Source organism: Nyctereutes procyonoides, unplaced genomic scaffold (assembly GCF_905146905.1).
Source record: "Nyctereutes procyonoides isolate TBG_1078 unplaced genomic scaffold, NYPRO_anot_genome, whole genome shotgun sequence".
NCBI lineage: Eukaryota > Metazoa > Chordata > Mammalia > Carnivora > Canidae > Nyctereutes > Nyctereutes procyonoides.
Window position 1 is genome coordinate 9,407,882 of NW_026575128.1, and position 20,205 is coordinate 9,428,086.

At 44.0% G+C, this 20,205-nt stretch overlaps 1 protein-coding gene across 1 annotated transcript in view; it reads left to right on the forward strand.

Annotated features, from left to right (window-relative positions):
- The window catches only part of RAB3B (RAB3B, member RAS oncogene family), a 71,685-nt gene extending 51,905 nt beyond the window's left edge, over positions 1–19,780 (forward strand). The window contains exon 5 of the mRNA XM_055342123.1: positions 9,406–19,780. Coding sequence (XP_055198098.1) covers positions 9,406–9,593 — 188 coding nt within the window. The 3' untranslated portion in view covers positions 9,594–19,780. The remainder of the gene's footprint in view (positions 1–9,405) is intronic.
- The last annotated feature ends 425 nt before the right edge of the window (positions 19,781–20,205 follow it).

A 20,205-nucleotide genomic window follows, 5' to 3' on the forward strand; every position in this document is an offset into this window, starting at 1 on the left:
ATCCTAAGCACGCAGAATAGGGTAGACATTCATTCATACATCTATTCACTTACTCATTGAGCACTTACTCTGAGCTGGGTTCTGTGTTGGCACTTGGGATCTAATAGTGAACAAAACAGCTATGATACTTACTGTCATGGAACTCATGGAAAAGGGACAATAAACAAATAATTATACAAATAAATATATAATTTAAAATGTTGTAGACAAATTGAATGGTGTGTGAATTATATCTTGATAAACCTGTTAGAAACTGTGGTAAGTTCTACATGAATTAGAACTCTTGTTATGGCAAGTGATAAAATCCCAAATCAAACTAGCTTTAATTTTTTTATAATAGAATTTATTGGGGCACCTCGGTGAAGTATCTGCCTTCAGTTAAGTGTCTGCCTTCAGCTCAGGTCACAATCCTAGGGTCCTGTGATCAAGCCCCACATCAGGCTCCCTGCTCAGCAAGGAGTCTGTTTCTCCCTCTCCCTCTGCCTCTCCCCCAAGCTGTGCTCTCTCTCCTCTCTCTCTCTCTCTGACTTACTCTCTCAAAAAAAATAAATAAAATATTTTTAAATAAATAGAATCCATTGACTCACGTAGCTAGAAAGTCCACTAGACCCAGGATTCTCAACTTTGCTTATCCCTTCAGCCTCCTTCCTTCTCCAGTCAAACTCTGCATGAGGAGTATGATGGATGATGGCAATGCCAGATTCATATTTTCCCAACTCCTTCAAAAAAAGGCCTTCTGTCTCTCAACCACTAAATATCAATGTCAGGGAAGACTATGATTGGCCACCTGTGAGTCATGTGCCTGTCCCAGTGGCTGGGGGGAGGCGGGTATTATAACCAATAGTGCCACCACAACTCTTTAAAATAGTGATTCCCCAAAAGAAGGAATGGTGGGCAGATAAAAGTAACATAAGTTACAAGTGCTATGAAGAAAGTGAGAAAGAAAAATCTAATTTTAGACTGGAGAATCAAGATCTTCTGAGAAAGTAACACTGAAGCTGAGAACTACAAGATTAGAAAAAGTTAGCCAGGCCAAGAGTGAGTGTGAGTGTGTGTGTGGGTGTGTGTGGCGGGGAGGGGAGGCAGAGGGCCATATTCCAGATCAAGAATAGTTCTAATGTGGGGTAGAGCTTGAAGCACTCATGATATTGAAAGAAGGCCATGCCACAGGGGCTAGACAATCAAGGGGAGAGCGGTGTCAGGTGAGAGTGGAGAGGTAGGCAGGGATCGGGTCATGAAAGATCTTGTGGGCCATTTAAGAATTTTGCAAGGATGTGATCAGTGAACAGTGAGGATGCTCAGCCTTCCTTGTCCCCACATCAGTCCTACCCTGCTATGCCAGCAGTTAAGTTTCAGCGGTCTGCTTGCTACCACAGTAGTGCCCCTCTTCTGCTTCATGGGATTCCTCTTCAGGACTCCCTTTCCTTTAGCTTTTCTCAGCTCACTAGGCTAAGACTAGTGATATGGCCAGCAGCTAGCTTTTGTTAAAGCTATGAGTAGCAGCAGGCCATCAATATCCTCAAGGTTCTTGGGACATGGGTGAGACTGTGGAGTCACTGAGGCAAGTGGATCTTTGGGAGCGTGGGAGAGTTTCAGAGACTCCTGTACCAAGAGGCACAGCATTTTAGGGCTTCTGCCCTCCTGTGCCCTTCAGGAAGGGGCTTTTTGTCCCTTCCCTAGTTCTGAATGCAGATGGGTCTGGCCAAACCCCGAAGGATAGTAAAAGAGAAACACACTTCTGCCTACAAGGGAAGGAGAGACTCATTTACAACGTGGTTTTGGAACACACACATACACTCATTCTAGTAAAGAAGGGTGGGAAAAACAAACAAGACCAGGAGTTAGGAGGCTGAGGGTTTTATCCTGTTCCTGCCACTAGGTTACTAGGTGACCTTGAGCATCTTGTTTCCTGTCTCTGGGTCTTAGTTTGCCCATCTGAAAACAGAGGATTTGGATTCATTGACAGGAAGGCCCATTTGGCTCTACCCCTCTTTGATTCCATGATTTCAATTCACATAGTTCCTGCTTATCACTCAGATTCCTTGCACACTGCCTTGCTTATTTTAGGTGCCTGTTAGATGTGGGTTTTTTTTGGATTGGGGTGAACAATTGAAACCTGGGTCACTAAGTCCGGTTAGACAGAATCAGAGACCCAGTTGACATTGATAGTAACCAACTTTGGTGCAGTAGCTAATTTACAAGGTGCTTTCACAACAATTTTCTGTGATCCTTACTCTTACTTCTGGCCTGGAGGATGCCATTATCATCAGCTCCATTATACTAATGAAGACGTTGATTCTAGACTTGTGTTTTCTTGCATATAATGAGCTGTGCCACACTTCTCTGTCTTTATTTTTTCATTGAAAGATTATGTAATTTTTCTAAGCCATACAGGTAACAGGTATTAGGCCCAATACTCAAACTCAGCCTTTGGACTAAAACTCCTAACATTCCCAGTATATCATCATCCAGTGGCATTTTCCCAAAAGCTTGCCATAGCTTCTCATCAAATTCCTACCCTCAGTCACAGTGTTTGTGAGATTTCTTCAGATTCTGTTGTGGTAACACATATAAGTTAGGAGCTTAGGTCATAAAGGTTTCTCACATATGCCAGCTGAAGGTCAGTTGTGACTGTTCTGTGTGTCCTCTTACTCTGGGATCTAATCTGGGACGGCTAAACTAGACAAAGGCTCTTAAATTTTTTGTTGGGATTTGGAATGCCCACATCCATTGGCCAAAGCAAGTTACATGACCAAATCTGATGTCAGTGGATTGGGGATATATTCCTCCCACAATCAGGCGCTGCAGGCTACTTGCCAGTGGGTGGGGATGCCAGATCCTCTACAGGGAGGGTAGGGAATATTCTGCCACTATCACCTAACACATGTGGGCCCTGGGGACACAGAGGTGAGTGGGTTCCCTGCCCTCAAGATGCTCACTGATGGGGTGCATGGGTGGTGCAGTCAGTTAAGCATCTGACTCTTGGTTTTGGCTCAGGTGGTGATCTCAGAGTCATGAGATACAGTCCTGCATCAGGCTCTGTGCTCAGTGCCGTGCGGAGTCTGCTTGAGATTTTCTCTCTCTCTCTCTCTCTGTGCCCCTCCTCCTTGCTATAAATAAATAAATAAATAAATAAATAAATAAATAAATAAATAAATATTTTAAGAGTAAGATGCTCATTGACTAGGGGAACAAAATAGTGGATAATTTCAACATCCTCTGGGTAGATGGCTTTGTCAGTCCTTAGCCCGTATGCTATCATTCTTCACTCTTCTACTCTCTCTTCTGCAAGTACCCCCATCCCCTGCCCCATCCCAGGGAGTTAACATTTGCAGACTGTGTTTCCCAGGCTCCTGAGATAGTGGCTTTTGTCTGGGTTTAGCCAAGGAGAGACACTGGCAGGTGATTAGAGATGGAGAAAGGGTAAACCTGTATATTCCCCTCCCCACTCCTTAAGTAGAGGCTGCTTCTCTTCTCTGGCTCCTGATCCCATGATTCTAGCTTCTTTTGGCTATTTATTACTAAGGCTAAAGAAGCTAGCTTGTTTTGTTTCTTTGCTGTTGAGGATCTCTGGTTTCCTCACTATTCTATTGGCCTCTTTATCCTTCTGTCACCTATATAACCAATTCCCTCTGGTTTAAATGTTAAGAATAGTTCCCATTTTCCTGTTGGAATCTGACTGAAACAACTGTGTAAGGCGACTTGGGAGTACAGGGAGAGGTACATTGAGGTACATTGTATGTTCTGAGTGGTGGAGGTGGGGCAGGAAGAGAAAGGGAAGGTTCTTTGGAATCAGTGATTCCACAGGTGAATAATGAAGGTGATTAGGAATAGGAACTAGTTGGGACACCTGGGTGGCTCAGCGGTTGAGTGTGATCCTGAGGCATGATCCTGGAGTCCTGGGATCGAGTCCCACATCGGGCTCCCTGCATGGAGCCTGCTTCTCCTTCTGCCTGTGTCTCTGCCTTGGGTGTTAAGTCAATGAGGCTGGGTATTCCATTATTAGATCTCTTTCAGTCCCAGTTACATAAATCCAAGTCAAAATAGCTGGACAGAAGCATAGTTGAGCAAAACAGAAGAGAAAGTTGCTCTAAATGAGATGATTGAGAAATAAAGGGTGTTGGATGAATGGTTCGCATGAAACCCAAAGTTCTTGAAAATGAGAACAACTCTTGACAGAAAGGAACATGGTGAATCCCTTGCTAAATCCTCAGTGACCAGAGGGACATGAGTTGAAGGTTGATACATAACAGGGTTGGGAAGTATCAGAGCGAGGTAGAAAAGGAATTTGAACATAAAAGTGGAGGAGAAGTGTTCTGGGGCAATGTCAGGATGAGGAGAGGTGAGTTCAGTTGACTGTGAGTTTTGAATAGAATTCTGATGTCAAATTCAGAAGCAGGCAGTGTGGACAAACTGTAGAATCTGTGGGTCTGGCAGCTGCCTTTGGACAGGATAGGTAAACATGATCATGGTGGGTGGTGTGGCTTATCTCAGATTCAGCTAAGAGTTGAACCCTATTAAAATAAAGAGCAGAAATATTGTTCTGAAGCCAATTAGAGGGAGGAAAGGATTGAGTCTGATTAATTGGTTGTCATCTTCCTGACCTCACCAGGTTCTCAACTCCTGAGAATCCTTACTAATGAACCTGAGGAAAAGGTTACCACCTGGGCCTGCTAATGTGGAGGCTTCCAGAAGTCTGACAGTAATTGGGTGGATGTTCATTTGGGGCAGTTCTGCTAGGAAGAGAGGCCCATGAGCTGTCTAAGGCCAAGAGCTGGTTCCCATACCTTGGGTACCTGTGAGATGACAGTGGCAACATCTCCTTGGCATGACATGGAGAGTTCTCCATGAGTCTCCACAAGACTTACTCATCACGCCTTGTCTCATCACTGAGCTTTCTGCTCTAATGATAACAAACTGCTACGATCATTCTGGCACATACCAAAGGCTTTTATCTGTGCTCATGCTGTTTCCCCTGCCTGGTATGCTACACATGCATGTGCTCACACATAAACTCACAGTCACCTATCTTTATCTAGCTGATACCTGCTTAGGAATCACCTTCTCCAAGAAGCCTTCCCTGGCCCCCAGGACAGTGAGGTGCCTCCTCTTGTGCCCTGCTAATCCCCTCGCTTCCCACCACTCCAGCATTTATCACTGTACTATTGTCAGTGTGTCTGTTTCCCACACTAGACTAGGAGCTGCACAAGGGTAGGAACTACTGATTCACCTCAGTATCCTCATGCATGTTAAGGTGAGGTCTCATGACCCCCACTATCCCCATCCTCTCAAGCACACTGTCCATCCTCATCCCCACCTCCTTCATTCATTTGTTCATCAACCAACACTCACCAAGTGCCTATTCCTCTGACTAGTGCTGGGACCCAGATGAATGACATGATCTCTGCTCAGGGAGCTCCTTGTCAAATGTCCCTCTACCATGCAGGGCAATGTGCTATAGCAGAAGGAAGCGCAGAGCAAAATGAAGAGGCTATTATTTAAGCTGAGTCCTGAAGAATGAGACGTTAAGTGAAGAGTTATGCTCCATTCTAGTCTTTTTTTTTAAAATGTTAGGGAGTATCCCCTTTTAAATTTTTTTTATTAATTTTTATTTATTTATGATAGTCACAGAGAGAGAGGCAGAGACACAGGCAGAGGGAGAAGCAGGCTCCATGCACTGGGAGCCCGACGTGGGATTCGATCCCGGGTCCCCAGGATCACGCCCTGGGCCAAAGGCAGGCGCCAAACCGCTGCGCCAAACAGGGATCCCGCTCCATTCTAGTCTTAAAGCCTCCCCTCTCCACCAACTTCTGGAAGCCTCCTCCTGCTGTCTTCCCGCTGCCATTCTCTCTCCACTGCATTCCTGCATAGCCTCTGGTTTGCTCTACCTGGGTTAGGAATGTTATAGTGTGTTCCGTCACTGTTCCAGTTGAGAGTGAGACAAGGGGGCATAAGGGATAGAGCCCTGGCTTATGCCCATCTCTGGCTCTAGGTTTTCCTATCTGTAAATTACAAGTCATAACTCCTGCTTTGCCCCACCTGGCTCACAAGGTTGTTTTAAAATTGTATTTGTGAAAAAAAATAAAATAAAATTGTATTTGTGAACTGTTACAGACTATGCACACATGAGAGATTGAAACTCTGATTAGTGTGTCTTTTCCACAATTAGATTTGATCTCCCTTTGTCCCTGGTTCTCAACACAAGACCTGGCACAAAGTCAATGTTCAGTAAAGACCTATTTTATTGTTTGACCCTGGTGAGGAGGAAAAAGTTTTCCCTAACGGCCCTGAGTGTAAGGAAGCTGGGACTACAGTGGGCTAGGAATAGAAGGGAAAGGGAGTTAACATGTATCCCACAGGCCAATTATTTCACTTACTTCTGTGCATTTAATTCTTATTACCACCCTATGAGGTAGGTAATAGTCACCCTATTCTAAAAATGAAGAAACAGAGGCTGAGAGAGGTTGGGCATCTTGCTTAAGGTCACACAGCCAGGCTACATGATTCCTGGGCATCTTCTCACTGCCCACCTGTACAACATGACATGTCCACCCCTTGGTGCCAGTTCCTTAGAAGGGGCCCCTGGCCTTGATTTGTATCCTCATCTTCATCCAAACCAATAGTTAAACCCTATTTACGTCTTTACCTATTTGTCCCTTTCCTAGGCAAGCAACACACTTCCTCCACCTCCCTAAACATTGTCATTTGTGATAAGCCAGCCTTTGACTTGCTTATCAAATTGACCAGAGCATCAATTTTTATGATGGTCATTAAGAAAAGCTACATGCTGGAGGGTCTCTGAAGCTGACTGGGTTTCTATGGCTGAAGATAATAAACCAGCAGCTGCCTCCTTCTTTATCACATGTCCACAGTTGGGGCACACTTCTGCTGCTGTCCTTTCTTGGGTTAGGAAATGGGCCACAGAGAGGCTGTCAACCAGAGGAGCCTTGGGAATAGCTGAGAGTGCTTTCAAGCTGAGATGGCAAGGGAGGAAGAACCTTGTTTGTACTTGGGGGCTTTAGCCCTCTCTGTGGACAGTGGGATAATAAGGAGGAGGGAGGAGGAAAGAGAGCCCCTCCTTTGTAGGAAAAGATGACAAGAGAAGGAGAACAGGATGAAGAGAAGGTGAGAGGAGCAAGATGAAATATAGAGAAAAAGCAACTGTCATTCTAGCAGGCAACTTCGTACAGCAGATTATCCATCATCTCACTCAATTCTCCCACTGCTCTTAGCAGGAAGACACTGTGGCTATCCCTATTTGACAGCCAAGGAGTCTGAGACTCAGAGACTAAGTGATTCAGAGACATAAAGTGACCCCCAGATTCAGACACTGTGATAGATAAAAGCAGAGAGGGCCAAAGACACTTGTAAAGAAGAGAAAGTTATAGTCAAGAAAGGAAAGAAAGAAGGAAGGGAGAGAGGAAAGGAAGGAGGAACAAAAAAAGGAAGGAAGAAATGAAATTAAAAGGTAGAAAGAAAGGAAATTGAAAGGGAGAAAGAGAAGAAGTGGGAGACGGCGCTGAGTATGGACTTTGGAGCCAGCCAAGCCCAGGTCTAAACTCAATTTCCATTAATACAGCCATGTGACCTGTGTGAGTTATGTAATCCCTTGAAGGCTTCGTTTTCTCATTTATAAACTGAACATGATTATATTTACCCACCGGCTGTGTGAGGATTAAGTAAGATAGTATTTCTAAAGCTCCTGGCCTAGTGTCTGACATTTAGTAGGTGCTCAATAAATATAAAGAATCCCAAGGAGAAAGTGTGAGGAACATAAGGAAAAAGAAGGAGTGGGGATCCCTGGGTGGCGCAGTGGTTTAGCACCTGCCTTTGGCCCAGGGCGCGATCCTGGAGACCTGGAATCGAATCCCATGTCGGGCTCCCGGTGCATGGAGCCTGCTTCTCCCTCTGCCTGTGTCTCTGCCCATCTCTCTCTCTGTGTGTGACTATCATAAATAAATAAAAATTTTTAAAAAAAAGGAAAAAGAAGGAGTGACACCAAAAAAAGGGAAGAGAAAAGCTTTTGAGGAGAAAAAAAAAGATGGACCTGGAAGGAAAAGAAAAGAGAAAGGAAGATGGACAAAAGAGGAGGGAGGAGGCTGGGGCAGGGACCTGTAGGGAAGGACTGCCAGCAGCCTGGCCAAAATTCCACAGTTAGAAAGCAGCCACTTGGTCTGAATCGGGAGACCTTTCTTATGTCTCCCAGGACAAGCACGTTCTGTTCATTGTCACAGCAAGTGTCCTTAAGGATCTCAAGGTACAAAACAGACAAGACTATCTCAGGCCTCAGGTGCAGTCCTCCGCGTGCCTTCTGCTGAGTTCGTGTGGGGAGGGGAGCCACGGGGGAACTCCAGGGGAATCCAGGAGGAAGAACCTCGTGGAGTGGAGATAAGCCAGTGTGTCCAGTGCGGAAAGGGCAAGTGAAGCTGCTTGCCCACTGTGGATCTTGGGCCTCCCAGACCTTAGACTAGAGCTGGCCAGGCTGAGGCGAGGGGAAAGCAAGGCAAAGAGGAGGGAGATCCCGTCAGAAAGGCCAAAGCCTGGACTTCTCAGACTGGCTTCTCTATGCATCTGGGGCAAGTCGGCTTATTTCTTTAAGCCACAGCGTCTGCAGGAGTGAAATGGAGAGGGTCTGCCCAGACATTTGTTCTCCCAGGGGTGACGCAAGGAGCAGATGAAATAATGGACGTGATCAAGGCTGTGGAAAACTGTGAGGTGCTGTGTACACATTTGGAAGAATTCATTCTTGCAGGAAACATATAATGACCCCACTCTGCGTCAGGCACAGCACTGTATACCTTACCTGTGTTATCTCGTTTAATGAGGGAGGTAAACTAGGACATTGATTCATAAAGAGAATTAGGTGACTCGTTGGGGTAACGTAGCCGCCGAAGGTAGGGCCGGGATCTGACTACAGCTGGTGCAGTAATCCCTGCCCTGCGCCTTCCTTGCTCTTTCTTTCTTTCTTTCTTTCTTTCTTTCTTTCTTTCTTTCTTTCTTTCTTTCTTTCTTTCTTTTTCTTCTTTCTTTCTTCTTTCTCTTTCTTTCTTATTTTATTTTAATTTTTAAGGTTTTATTAATTTAAAAGAGGGCGAGAGAGAGAGAGCGAGCATGAACGGGGAGAAGGGGAGAGGGAGAGGGAGAAGCAGACCCCCTGCTGAGCAGGGAGCCTGACAGGGGGTTTGGTCCCAGCCCCCTGGAACCTGACCTGAGCTGAAGGCAGACACTCACCTGGCTGAGCCGCCCAGGTGCCCCTATAGCATCTCTTTAAAGCAGACTCCTCTGCCATGGAATTAGGTCTCCTTGCTTCACTCTTGCACTGGCTGTATTAATCTAGAGTATTCTGGCCAGAGGGCATAAAAAGGAAGGGAAAAATCCTTACCATTATCTCTCTTCTCTCCTTAGGGTTTGACTTCTTTGAAGCCAGCGCCAAGGAGAACATCAGCGTGAGGCAGGCCTTCGAGCGCCTGGTAGATGCCATTTGTGACAAAATGTCTGATTCGCTGGACACAGACCCCTCCACGTTGGGCACCTCCAAGAACACCCGTCTCTCAGACACCCCACCGCTGCTGCAGCAGAACTGCTCATGTTAGGCAAGGCCCACCTTCCCGATCTCCCCTTCTTGTGGCCCCATAGCCCCCCTGCTTCGCCCGTTATGCTCCGTCCACCCCGAGCCCCAAGCAAGCCGAGTTGCTGTTGTTCTTGCCTGCAGCGGAGTGGAAGTCTCCCCCTTGAGGTCTCTGCGGGTGGCCCCCCTTACAGATACCCAGCTCTAGACTGACCGCCAGGTCACACGTGGGTAGAGATCCACTTTACAGAAGAAGACTCCATTTTTACTGAGGCGATTCGTTTCAGGGACTAGGAAAGGGAGTTTCTTTTCTGCCTTTAAAATAAGATTTCCTCCATTTACCAAAATTTGACAAAGGACACTTTTCAGGGCCTGGCCACCTGGGAAAGTAAGGCCCACTGGTACAGCTAATCCTATTAAGAAAACGTCCTCATAACACAACATAGTTGCTTCATATCAGCCTCCCTGTGGGGCTTCCTCTCACTGCAAGCCAAGCTTTGACTCTCAAAGCCCTCTGCCCATTACTACGGCTGCCCACAGGGCCTGGGCAGTTGCTGTGGTGACAGGCCAGAGCTAATCTCCAGAGAGCTCAGACTCTCTAATGATGCTGAAGGAGCAAAGGCTGAGTCAGAAATACACTTAAAAGAAAAGATTATTCCTTGCAAAATGTCAAAGGTTCCTGCTATATAAAAGAGCAGGAGAGTAAGCTCAAGAAAGATGAAGAGAAAGAAAAGAGAAACACAGGCAAGATAAAGGAACGGGTCATGACTTCCTGATTTTGCTGCTTTCCAGCTGGTTTTAACTGTGAAAATTCCATGAAATTAGCCTTTGTTTTTCAGACTCCCAGAATTGGAAACATTTAGAGTTGCCTAGTCTGACTAGTCCATTTCCATCTTCACATCTCCGATAACTGGCTGCCAGGGCTCACAACCAAATCTCTTTCTTCTTCTTCTTCTTCTTTTAAGATTTTATTTATTTATTTATTTATTTATTTATTTATTTATTTATTTATTTATTTATTTAGAGAAAGAGTGAGCGGTGGCAGGGTGCGGGGTGGGGAGACAGAGAGACAGAGAGAGAGTGTGTGTGTCTCCAGCAGACTTCCTGCTAAGCATGGAGCCCAACTTGGGGCTCTATCCACGACGCTGAGTTGCTTAATGGACTGAACCAACCCAGGGGCCCCCCAGATATCTTTCTTCTAAAACATACCTTCTAGGCAGGGATGGGAGCTTATTGTCTACACCACCTTTGGGCTGCTCTCAATATCAGAAAGTTTTCCTTGCTTTAAGCTGAAATCTCTCCCTTGGAAATTCTTCTTCCTCTTCTCACCCCATTTGTCCCAGCTCTGCTGCCAGAGACCTCACAATCTATGTTCCCTCTGACCCTTGAGACCCTTGGCTGGTTTGAGAACAGAAATCACGACCTCCGCCCTTTCTCTGAGTTAAGTAGCTCTGCCATTCTTGATAGTATCTTCCCCTCATCTTGCCCTTTCTTCCAACCCATCTTTCAGTTACTCCTGAGTAGTCCAACTGGGAAGGTGATTCAAAGCAGAATAAATCTAAGAGGGCATGACCCTAACAAAATTAGGGGAATTGAACTCAGAGGTTTCAATCTCAAACTCATTCTCCTGGGAGTGAAATCTTAGTTTCTACTGAAGAGTGGATGTGAAGCCACTCCTAGTGAAAACTGCTTAATTAAACACCTGAAGGAGAAAACAAACCAAAATCACAACCACGAAAAACCCTCTGACACCAGAAACAAACTGAATGGATTCTAGCTTCTTAAGACCTGGTATGTGTTTGGTTTTTAGCTGAAATAATGACATGGAACTAGCAATGATTCCTGAAAATCTTTCCTCCCAGGCTTGGTCCAAATCTCCAGTTCCCGCTGCACTAACACACCACGTTAGAAGTTTTGGTGGGGGAGGGGGAGTCTCCTCCAAGCTTCTTGTCCATTTCAAATGCAGCTCATTTTCCTAGGAAAGTGCATTAACTGGCATAGGTCCACTGACGACATGAAAGGACCCTCCAGAGTCAGCTCCATGGAAGTGTTGCTTTCTTCAATGCCATGCGGAGGTTAGAGCTTTAGACTTGAAATCAGGAGTCCTGGACTCTGCCCTTAAATCAAGCATGACTCTGGACCAGTCTTGATTTCCTGCCTATAAGATGAGGGGGTTATTTGGGTAATCTTTAAGGTCCCTTCTAGTCTTAATAACTCTGTGACTCTTTTTTTCATCTTCATCATTTCAGTTGATCTGAAAAATAAACCTTAGAGATGAGGATTATCACCCCAATGTTGTTGTAGCTAACCCCGGTGCCATGCGTACTCTGTACTTAGCATTGTTCCAAGCACTTTACATGTATTAACTTATTTATCTTTTCATCAACTTTGTGAAGGAGGCACTACAATCAACCTCATTTAACGATTTAACCTCATTTAACGAGGAAGATAAGGTAAAAAAAAAGATTCTCTAGCTTGCCTAACCCCACATAATGAATAAATAGTAGAACTGGGGTTCAAACTCAGGCAGTAGGCTCCAAGGTCTGTGCTCTCCACCACATTCTGTACTACATTTTTAATAGATTAAACTGTGACCCAAAAAGGTTAAGAGACATGGTACAGCTAGCGAGTATTAGACTCATATTAGGACTCAATCCTAAGGCCATCAGGTTCTAAGTCCACTGGAGAAAAGACTTATGTCTCTTCTCTGTTAGCAAATCTCTCAACGATTCAGACTAATCCAAAGTGATGGATGTCTAATGCTTCTGAAGGAGTCAGTCTCTGAGGCAACCAGGTTCCAAGAGCCTGAGCAAAAATTGTCCAGTGTTTCTCAGGCCCAAGTCGCAGTATCTGCCTTTGTCAGGCAAATCTTATGTAGCTGTCAAGCAGGACTTTAAGCAGCCTCCCTACTTCAGCAATGGGACATTTTGCAGGAGTGACTTGGCTAACTTCTTTGACCACAGAAGAATGTGACCTCTTTATAGGCAGTGGCTCTAGGTGTGCTTTTTTACACTGTCAAATCAATACAGGTCAGGCATAATTACTGTTTTTCTGGGCAGTAACACCCATCCACCCTAGTACTAGGATTTCAGACTGAGCTCCTCGTGACCCTTGGATATTTTAGTACATATATCCATTAATTTTTTCTTTCATATTGGATATCTAGGTAAGGTTTGAAATTTTTACTTAAAAATTATTAAATTATTTAAAATCAGGAGCCAGTTTAAGAGAGCAATTTTCTTCACAACGTCCAGAATCAAGAGTTAAATGTAATAGTGGCAAACTCTTCTACTGGGCAACAAACAGAGCTGCTGGCTAGAGGGCAGCTCCCCAGCCCTGCTCTGTGACCTTGTTTTTGCAGCGTGGAAGGCAGGAGCTTCCAGCTGATTACAGTGCAATGTTCCTCAATCACGATAATAGTGCAATTAGCTACCAAGGTTCAAGCTGCGTGGTATGTTAGAGGCAACTCGTCCTGGTTTTCGTCTTGCTTAACAATCCAAATAAAAGATTTAAAAACAGAAACAAAAACTCTTGACCTCAAAAGAGGCAAAAGTAGGCCAAAAGTGCAATACAGTATTATAGCTACTTACAGAATGTTTTAAATGCATATGTATCTGTAAATACAGAGTGATTTATGACTTATTACCGTCTCCTCAGTCTGTAGCATTAATTAACAGCTAGGAGCAGCAATGCGGTTGGGTGCACTGAATGGCCACAGACTTGTCAAATATAAGCTCTAAGGGAGCTTAGAGAAAATCTTGTCCCGGATCCTCATTTTACAAAGAGGAGGGTTGAGGTCCAGGGAGGAAAAGGAAATTTCCTAAGGTCTACTCTGAGAGTATGGAGTCAGGACCCGGTCTTGGATCACCTCCAGGTAGAAATTTATCTGTTTTGTATCTACTGTGACCTGGATCTGTTAAACACTAGATACATATATCTGAAAACAAATGATCCCTGCCTGCAAGGTACCTATAGTCTCATGGGGGTCTTTGGCAGTCAAGGAAACATAGCCTTGGAAAAGTTAACGTGTTCAAGTCACTCAGTAATATCATTTGAATTCACTTCTGAAGCATGCTCATTCAATTTCTCTCTTCAGATTGTCTCTCAGATGAAGAGTATATGGAGCAGTGGTAGTGAGAGTCCTTTGGTCTCACAATTACTTTGTGACCACAGCCTTGTAATCTCCACAGAATGATATGAATATCTCCCAGACCTGACTTTCAAGTTCACATCACCTGCTCCTGCTCCAGGGCTCTTTGCTTGGGTGTCAAGATTCCTAGAGTGTCTTGAGGAATGTTTATTTGAGTTTGTTTGCCAATAGTTTGGGGTAATGAGAAGGAATTATAGTAACCAGTGTCCTGGGATCTCACTGATTTCAGATTCTGCATCTCTACTGTTACCCCTGATTACCTTTCTCAGTTGGAGGATCAGCCTATCCCTGGAATTGCACCCGAGACAGGCCCCTGAGATATGAATACTGTTAAGCGATGTTTTTTAAGGTCTTTATCCCTTATATGAAGATTTATTCATTTGTATTTACTCATTTAATAAGTGTCTAGTATGTGTCAGGATACAATCAATGGCACATTAAACACAAGCCTTTCCTTCATGAGGCTTGTAGTCTAGTAGCTTGTGGTGTAGTCTAGACATTGTAAAATACCCAAATACAGTTAAAAAGTGCTCTGAAGTAAAGGTACATCATTCTGTGAGAACACAACTGGGAAAACTAAATCATATTTGTGGAGCTGTTTCAAGAGTCCTAGGAAGACTCCACTGGCCCCAAATACTTCTGCTATCCACTGGCCATTGCTTTATATTCCTCAAGCTTTCGTTTTTTAGTTCAAACCTTTGATGACTAATCAAACACAGATCCTCCAAAAAGAGTAAGAGTGACAGAAAGAACATTTGTACCTGTGAAATATCTTTAGACTGCCTGGTTCATAGTTAATTACTGTCTTCCAAGGGACATAACAAATGACCACAAAACTTAGTGACTTGAAACAACAAACATTTATTATTTCTCATAAATTGGTGGGTTGGCTGAGTGATTCTTCTGGCTCAGGCTGGGTGGTCTAGAGTGACTTCATTCACATGCTTGGAGTCCCAGCTGAAATGACTAGGGTGCTTGAGGTGCCCCTCCATGTGTTTCCATCTTCCAGAAGGCTGCCCAGACTCGTTCACATGGTGTTAGAAGTTTTTCCAGCAGTAAGAGAGGGCAAGCTCCAATGCAGATACTTCTCAAGCCTCTGTATCATGTTTGCTAATGTCCCACTGACTAATGCAAGTCACATACAAGGGGTGGAGAAATAGATGCTGTCCCTTGATGGAGGAGCTGTAAAGTATTGTGGCCATTTTTTCAACCCACCAAAGGAAGCAATGATAAGTTATCTGAAACCAAGTCTGATAAATTTCCCTGGGTCTTAAAATCTATTATCCCCAAAGAGAAACATCAAAATAGTTTACATCAGGGCAGTCACATCATTTGTTTAGTTGTCCAAAGAATGAAAGAAACTTCTCTATGGAGTTTTGATGCATATTTCACCATTCATTTCTTAGCTACTCCCTGAGGGATGAATCTGGAATCTCATTCTATGGAATTAACTGTAATAATGGTTGTGATTCTCACCTGAGATTCCTGGTGGGAAGCCCAGCAGAAGGATTCAGTGTATGCAGAAAAGATGACTCAAAGAATAGTTGAGGGGCACCTGGCTGGCTCAGTCAGTAAAGCATGTGACTCTTGATCTTGGAGTTGTAAGTTTGAGCCCCACGTTGGATGTAGAGATTACTTAAAAATAAAATCTAAAAAACAAAACAAAAAAACACTTGGGCCCTCTGCTCCCAACCTAATCTAGTCCTGTGGCTTTAGATGCCAAGTCTTTGGTAGTGACATGTATACACAGGGCCCAGTAGACATTTCCATGTCTCAAATTTAACATCTCCACCTTGGGACTCTTAATTCTGCCCCAAATTTATTTCAACCCCAGTCTTCACAGAAACCTCGATATTATTCTTAATTCCTTCCTTTTTTTTTTTTTTTTTTTTTTTTTTTGCTGTCCACATCCAGCAACAAGTCCTGTGACTCTACTTTTAAAATGTATTTCAAGTCTGCCTACTTTTCTCCATTGCCATTGCCATGATCTTGGTTCAAGCCACTTTTTTCTCTTCTGGAGAGCTACCATAGAGTTCCTAACCAGTTTCCCTAGTGCACACTTGCTCTCTTACAGTCCATCCTCCACACAACACAAATATTTTAAAAATATAAATAAATGAACAATTCAGTAACACTGGGGTTTACTTTAATACCACACATGAAAAGAATCCAGAGACTTCAATTATTACTAATAAAAGTTATTTCATCAATTATCTTTCTAGCCCTGAATCTGCCCCTAACTTACTATAGGACCCCTGGTAAATAATTTCTTGTAATAGCCAGCTATCACTTCTCCCCAGAATTTCTTCTGGAAATAGTAATCTTTTCTTTTGTAGTACTGCTATACCTTCATCCAAACCAGGTGATTCTAGTGAAGACTGTCAATAAAGTGAGTATGTGACCAACCAAGGCCAATCAGAATTCTTCCCTAGGATTTAAAAAGAAAAAATTGGAGCTATTTTCTTCCCTTCTAAGTGGCAGATATTGTGAGGATGCATGCTCTAAAACTGTGATGACCTATCCTCACAATGTGTAGAATGCTGATCTATGGTAGGGGAAAACAAGGCTATCATGCAGACAGAGGCATAGGAATAAGATGAGAAAGTGTGTTCTGTGGCTTTCTCAGCTGTGATTCCAGCCTCTTGAGGAAGATGTGGAATCACATCTTCCTTTGATTCTATTACACACCTCAGTATATGTTTCCAGTAAAGTCCTCATTTAGTTTTGCTCATTGGAGTTAAGTTCTTAACACTTAATAACCAAAAATATATTGTCCCCTCTTTGGTTTTCAGTTTTCTCCTTTATACATCCTCCCAGCTCCAAAGTGCAGTAATTCTAATTTCTAAACACTGAGTCTTTCAGAAAAATTCCACTTCTGTGGACTTTCTGATGAAGACATTGTATAATCTGGAACAAACCCCACTCTCTTCACCATTTTCTCTTCATGTACCTGAATTAAGGAGGAAAAGGGATTTCTCAAGGTGAAAAGTAGTTCTCCACAAACACTGATGACAGCACAGACAAAGAATGATTAGGTTACTGGTCCACACAGAGACTAGCTTCCCAGGGATTCAAACACTAGACAAAATAGCTAACATCACTGCTGCTCTTTCTCCACATCTGTTCTATGTCTAGCAACTTGGTGACACCCACCATCTTGATAATACAATTGACTAGACTGAGTTGTGTGACATCTGTTTTGTCAGCTTCTCTTCTATAATTTTGAAGTGGCCAAACAGCAAATACCCAAACAGAAAGTCTCTGGGAGACTTGAATAGAGTTTCCTTTGCTTGCTACAAAATCATGTCATAGAAATACTAACGTCTGGCACAGTAAATCAGCAAGTCCCTGAGGGGTGTGACTAGGATTCCCAGCTCCCTTCAGATTCTGATGCATTTCTTCCTGAGTTTTACCAATGGACTGGGATAAAGCTAATAGGCTGTGTGACCTTGATTAAGTCACTCCCTGTTTCTGGGCTTCATGAGTTTAGACTAGATAATTTCTGTAGGCCCTCTTGGAGCTGATACTCTGTGATTTTATGCCCATTTTCTGTCAGAGCTGCAAGTGGCAAACAGGATTTTGGCAGGAATCCTTTCATTGTGAAAGCCTTCTTTCTTCTTGGGTAGGATGAAAACAGCCAAGGCTGTGTGGATGCCCTGCCCTCATCAATCAGCCAGGCTTGTGGCCTTGGTTTCTGAGGCTCCCAGAAAGCACCTTAGCAATTAAGTGCTTCTGGATGGTCCATGTCTGCCTGTAGTAGGCCAGAGGTTCCTAAAGGTTAACAACAAGAATCTCTGATGAGGCTTGTTGAGAATAGCACACAGACATATGCAAGTGAGAAGCAACACCAGGCAGCCATGTTTAAGGGCCAGAAATGCATTCCAGTTCAAGGGGAAATGAATTTATCTAGCACCAGACATGCATCAGGCTGAGCTGGGTAAGATCTTTTTGAGGGCAATTTCTGTCATTCAGCTGGAAGGCTGGAAACTAAAGGGCTGAGAGATTTGTGCTGAGCTGTCTTCCAGTCCCTCCAAACATCAAGTTATAGGATGAAGACTGAGAAAGCAGTGTGGTAGAGTGGTTAAGAGCATAAGGTTTATAGTCCAAGAGATCTGGGTTCAGTCCTTAGATCTTCATCACAAAACAGTTGTGTGACTTTGAGAAAGTTACTCATGATACCTCAATTACTTCCTATATAATTGGAATAATATCTGCCTCCAGAGGTTGTTGAGAGGATTAAATGTGGGGATGAGTGTAAAGCCCTTAGTGCAGAGCCTGGCATTCATAGTAGGTGCTGAACATGTGTTGACTATTGTACTACACAAGGTCTCAATTAGGCAAAGTGTCCTGGAGCCTTTGTCAAAAGATGCCCCACCAACAGGTACCTGGCTGGCTCAGTTGGTGAAACTTGATCTTGGGTCATGAGTTTGAGCCCCACACTGGGGGTAGCATTTACTACAAAACAAAACAAAACCCCAGTGCTCAGAAAACCAGGGTTCTAAAAGACTTGGGTTTGAGTCCTACAATGTACTTGCTGTGAACCTTAGACAAACATATTTTCATCTATAAAATGAGATTAATAATCTTGCCTACTTTACAAAAGAGTTGTGAGAATCAAATAAAAGAAACTATGAAATGTTGTGGACTATAAAATGGAGCCAGCATGAGGGGCTGGGAGTAGGCAGTGTTCATTCCAGAATGAAAGCACACCCTCCAGAGTCATTCCAAGGGTCCCTTCCACCTCTACCAGCTTTCCCCTCTTACCCCACATTTTGGTCCCAGGAACCTAACCTCACAGAGAAATGTCAGGCCAACATGCCTTATACCCAGAAGTTTGGTTGGCTACAGAGAAACTTCCAGAAGCTAAGATCAGCCAAAGAGAATCAACCACTGCATGCTGAACAGAGCGGTGAGCTGTGGATGGGGTTGGGGCTCAGGAGAGGCAGGCAGTAGGGTCCACTTGTACAGTGACTAGTATATTATAACAAAAATCATCAATTGTGTGTTTGGCACTTTGCAGTTCCCAAACTACTTTCTCAGTGAAGCTTCATGGTTTTTTTTTTTTAATAAATTAATTTTTATTGGTGTTCAATTTACCAACATACAGAATAACACCCAGTGCTCATCCCGTCAAGTGTCCCCCTCCGTGCCCGTCACCCATTCACCCCCACCCCCCGCTTCATGGTTTTTGACACAACCCTGTGGTGTGGGTTTATCATTCCCAGTACTCAGATAAGGAAAACTGAGGCCTGCACCTGAAGCAACCTACTCAAGACTACAAAATGAAGGCAGCAAGTGGTTGGTTGGTCTTAGAACAAGAGAGTCTGCCCAAGGAGTGAGAGGTCCTGATCCTGAGCCCTGCCCATTTGAGGGGATTAGGGGTAGCTGAAGAGGAAACCTAGACATCAGTTGTGCCTACATCTGGCTTCCTCTCTGCTTGTGGGAGAGAAGAAAGGAGAAGCACACACACACACACACACACACACACCCCCTTAATACAGTTAAACCTTAGAACAGAGGTTTCCTCATATCATGGGCCAGAGGCTGATGGTCTCGGCAGTCACACAGAGAAATGTCACCTTACTCAATTTGCACACCACTTTTCAACTCCTCCAGTTGCTCTTTCTAATTTATTCAACCAGGGACTGGGCTGGTCTCATGCCAGCCTAGGCTGAACAGAAGTCCTCAGGAGGAGCAATTAGCAAATTTGGAGTTCTCCCTCTAGAGGACTGAGCAGAAAAGGGAATAATAACGCTCCTATCTCTCCCCATAAGGTTCTAGCTAAGCAGATGTTTTCATGCTTTTTTATTCTCCCTATATTCTGTGTCCTGACAGCTATTCGAAGTGATATATGAAATGTTATGTGGTATTGTGAGCTTGTACAAATGCAAAGATACACATACACACGTTTGCACAGTAACAAGAGGGAAGATCCCATTTGCAAATATCTGTGGTGTCTGCCTCTTCTGTGTTGATATGTTTTATTGATTCAGACTGGCTTAGCTTCATGTATCTCCTATCCTTATTGTAATAGCAATGATGGCATGTGCATTAAAGTTCAATTGAACTGTACCTCATGTATGGAGAGACTCTTCCCTGGGCATGTGCTAACAACTTTGGGGGTAGACTTCTGAGATCTTAGGAAGGAACTGCAACGAAAGCCACAATACAAGGCAGTATTCAAGTTCATGATGGGCAAGGCAAGTTCATGACTGACTCAAGATAGGGGGAAATCGGGATGAGTATAACTCTCGGAAAGGCTTCAAGGAGGAGGAAGGACTGGCACTGCCAGAGGCCAGGGACAGCCAATCAACTTGTACTTCTGGAGACCTTGTGTCTTGGGGAGCAGAGTGTACCCCAACAGAGGGCTAGGCTATACTGCTGGACAGCATGTGGAAGCCAGGCTGCTGAGCTGGAGAGACAGCAATGAGCCCACAAGAGAATGAAACAAAATGGAGACACAATTGATGGCTCTGGAAAGTAGCAG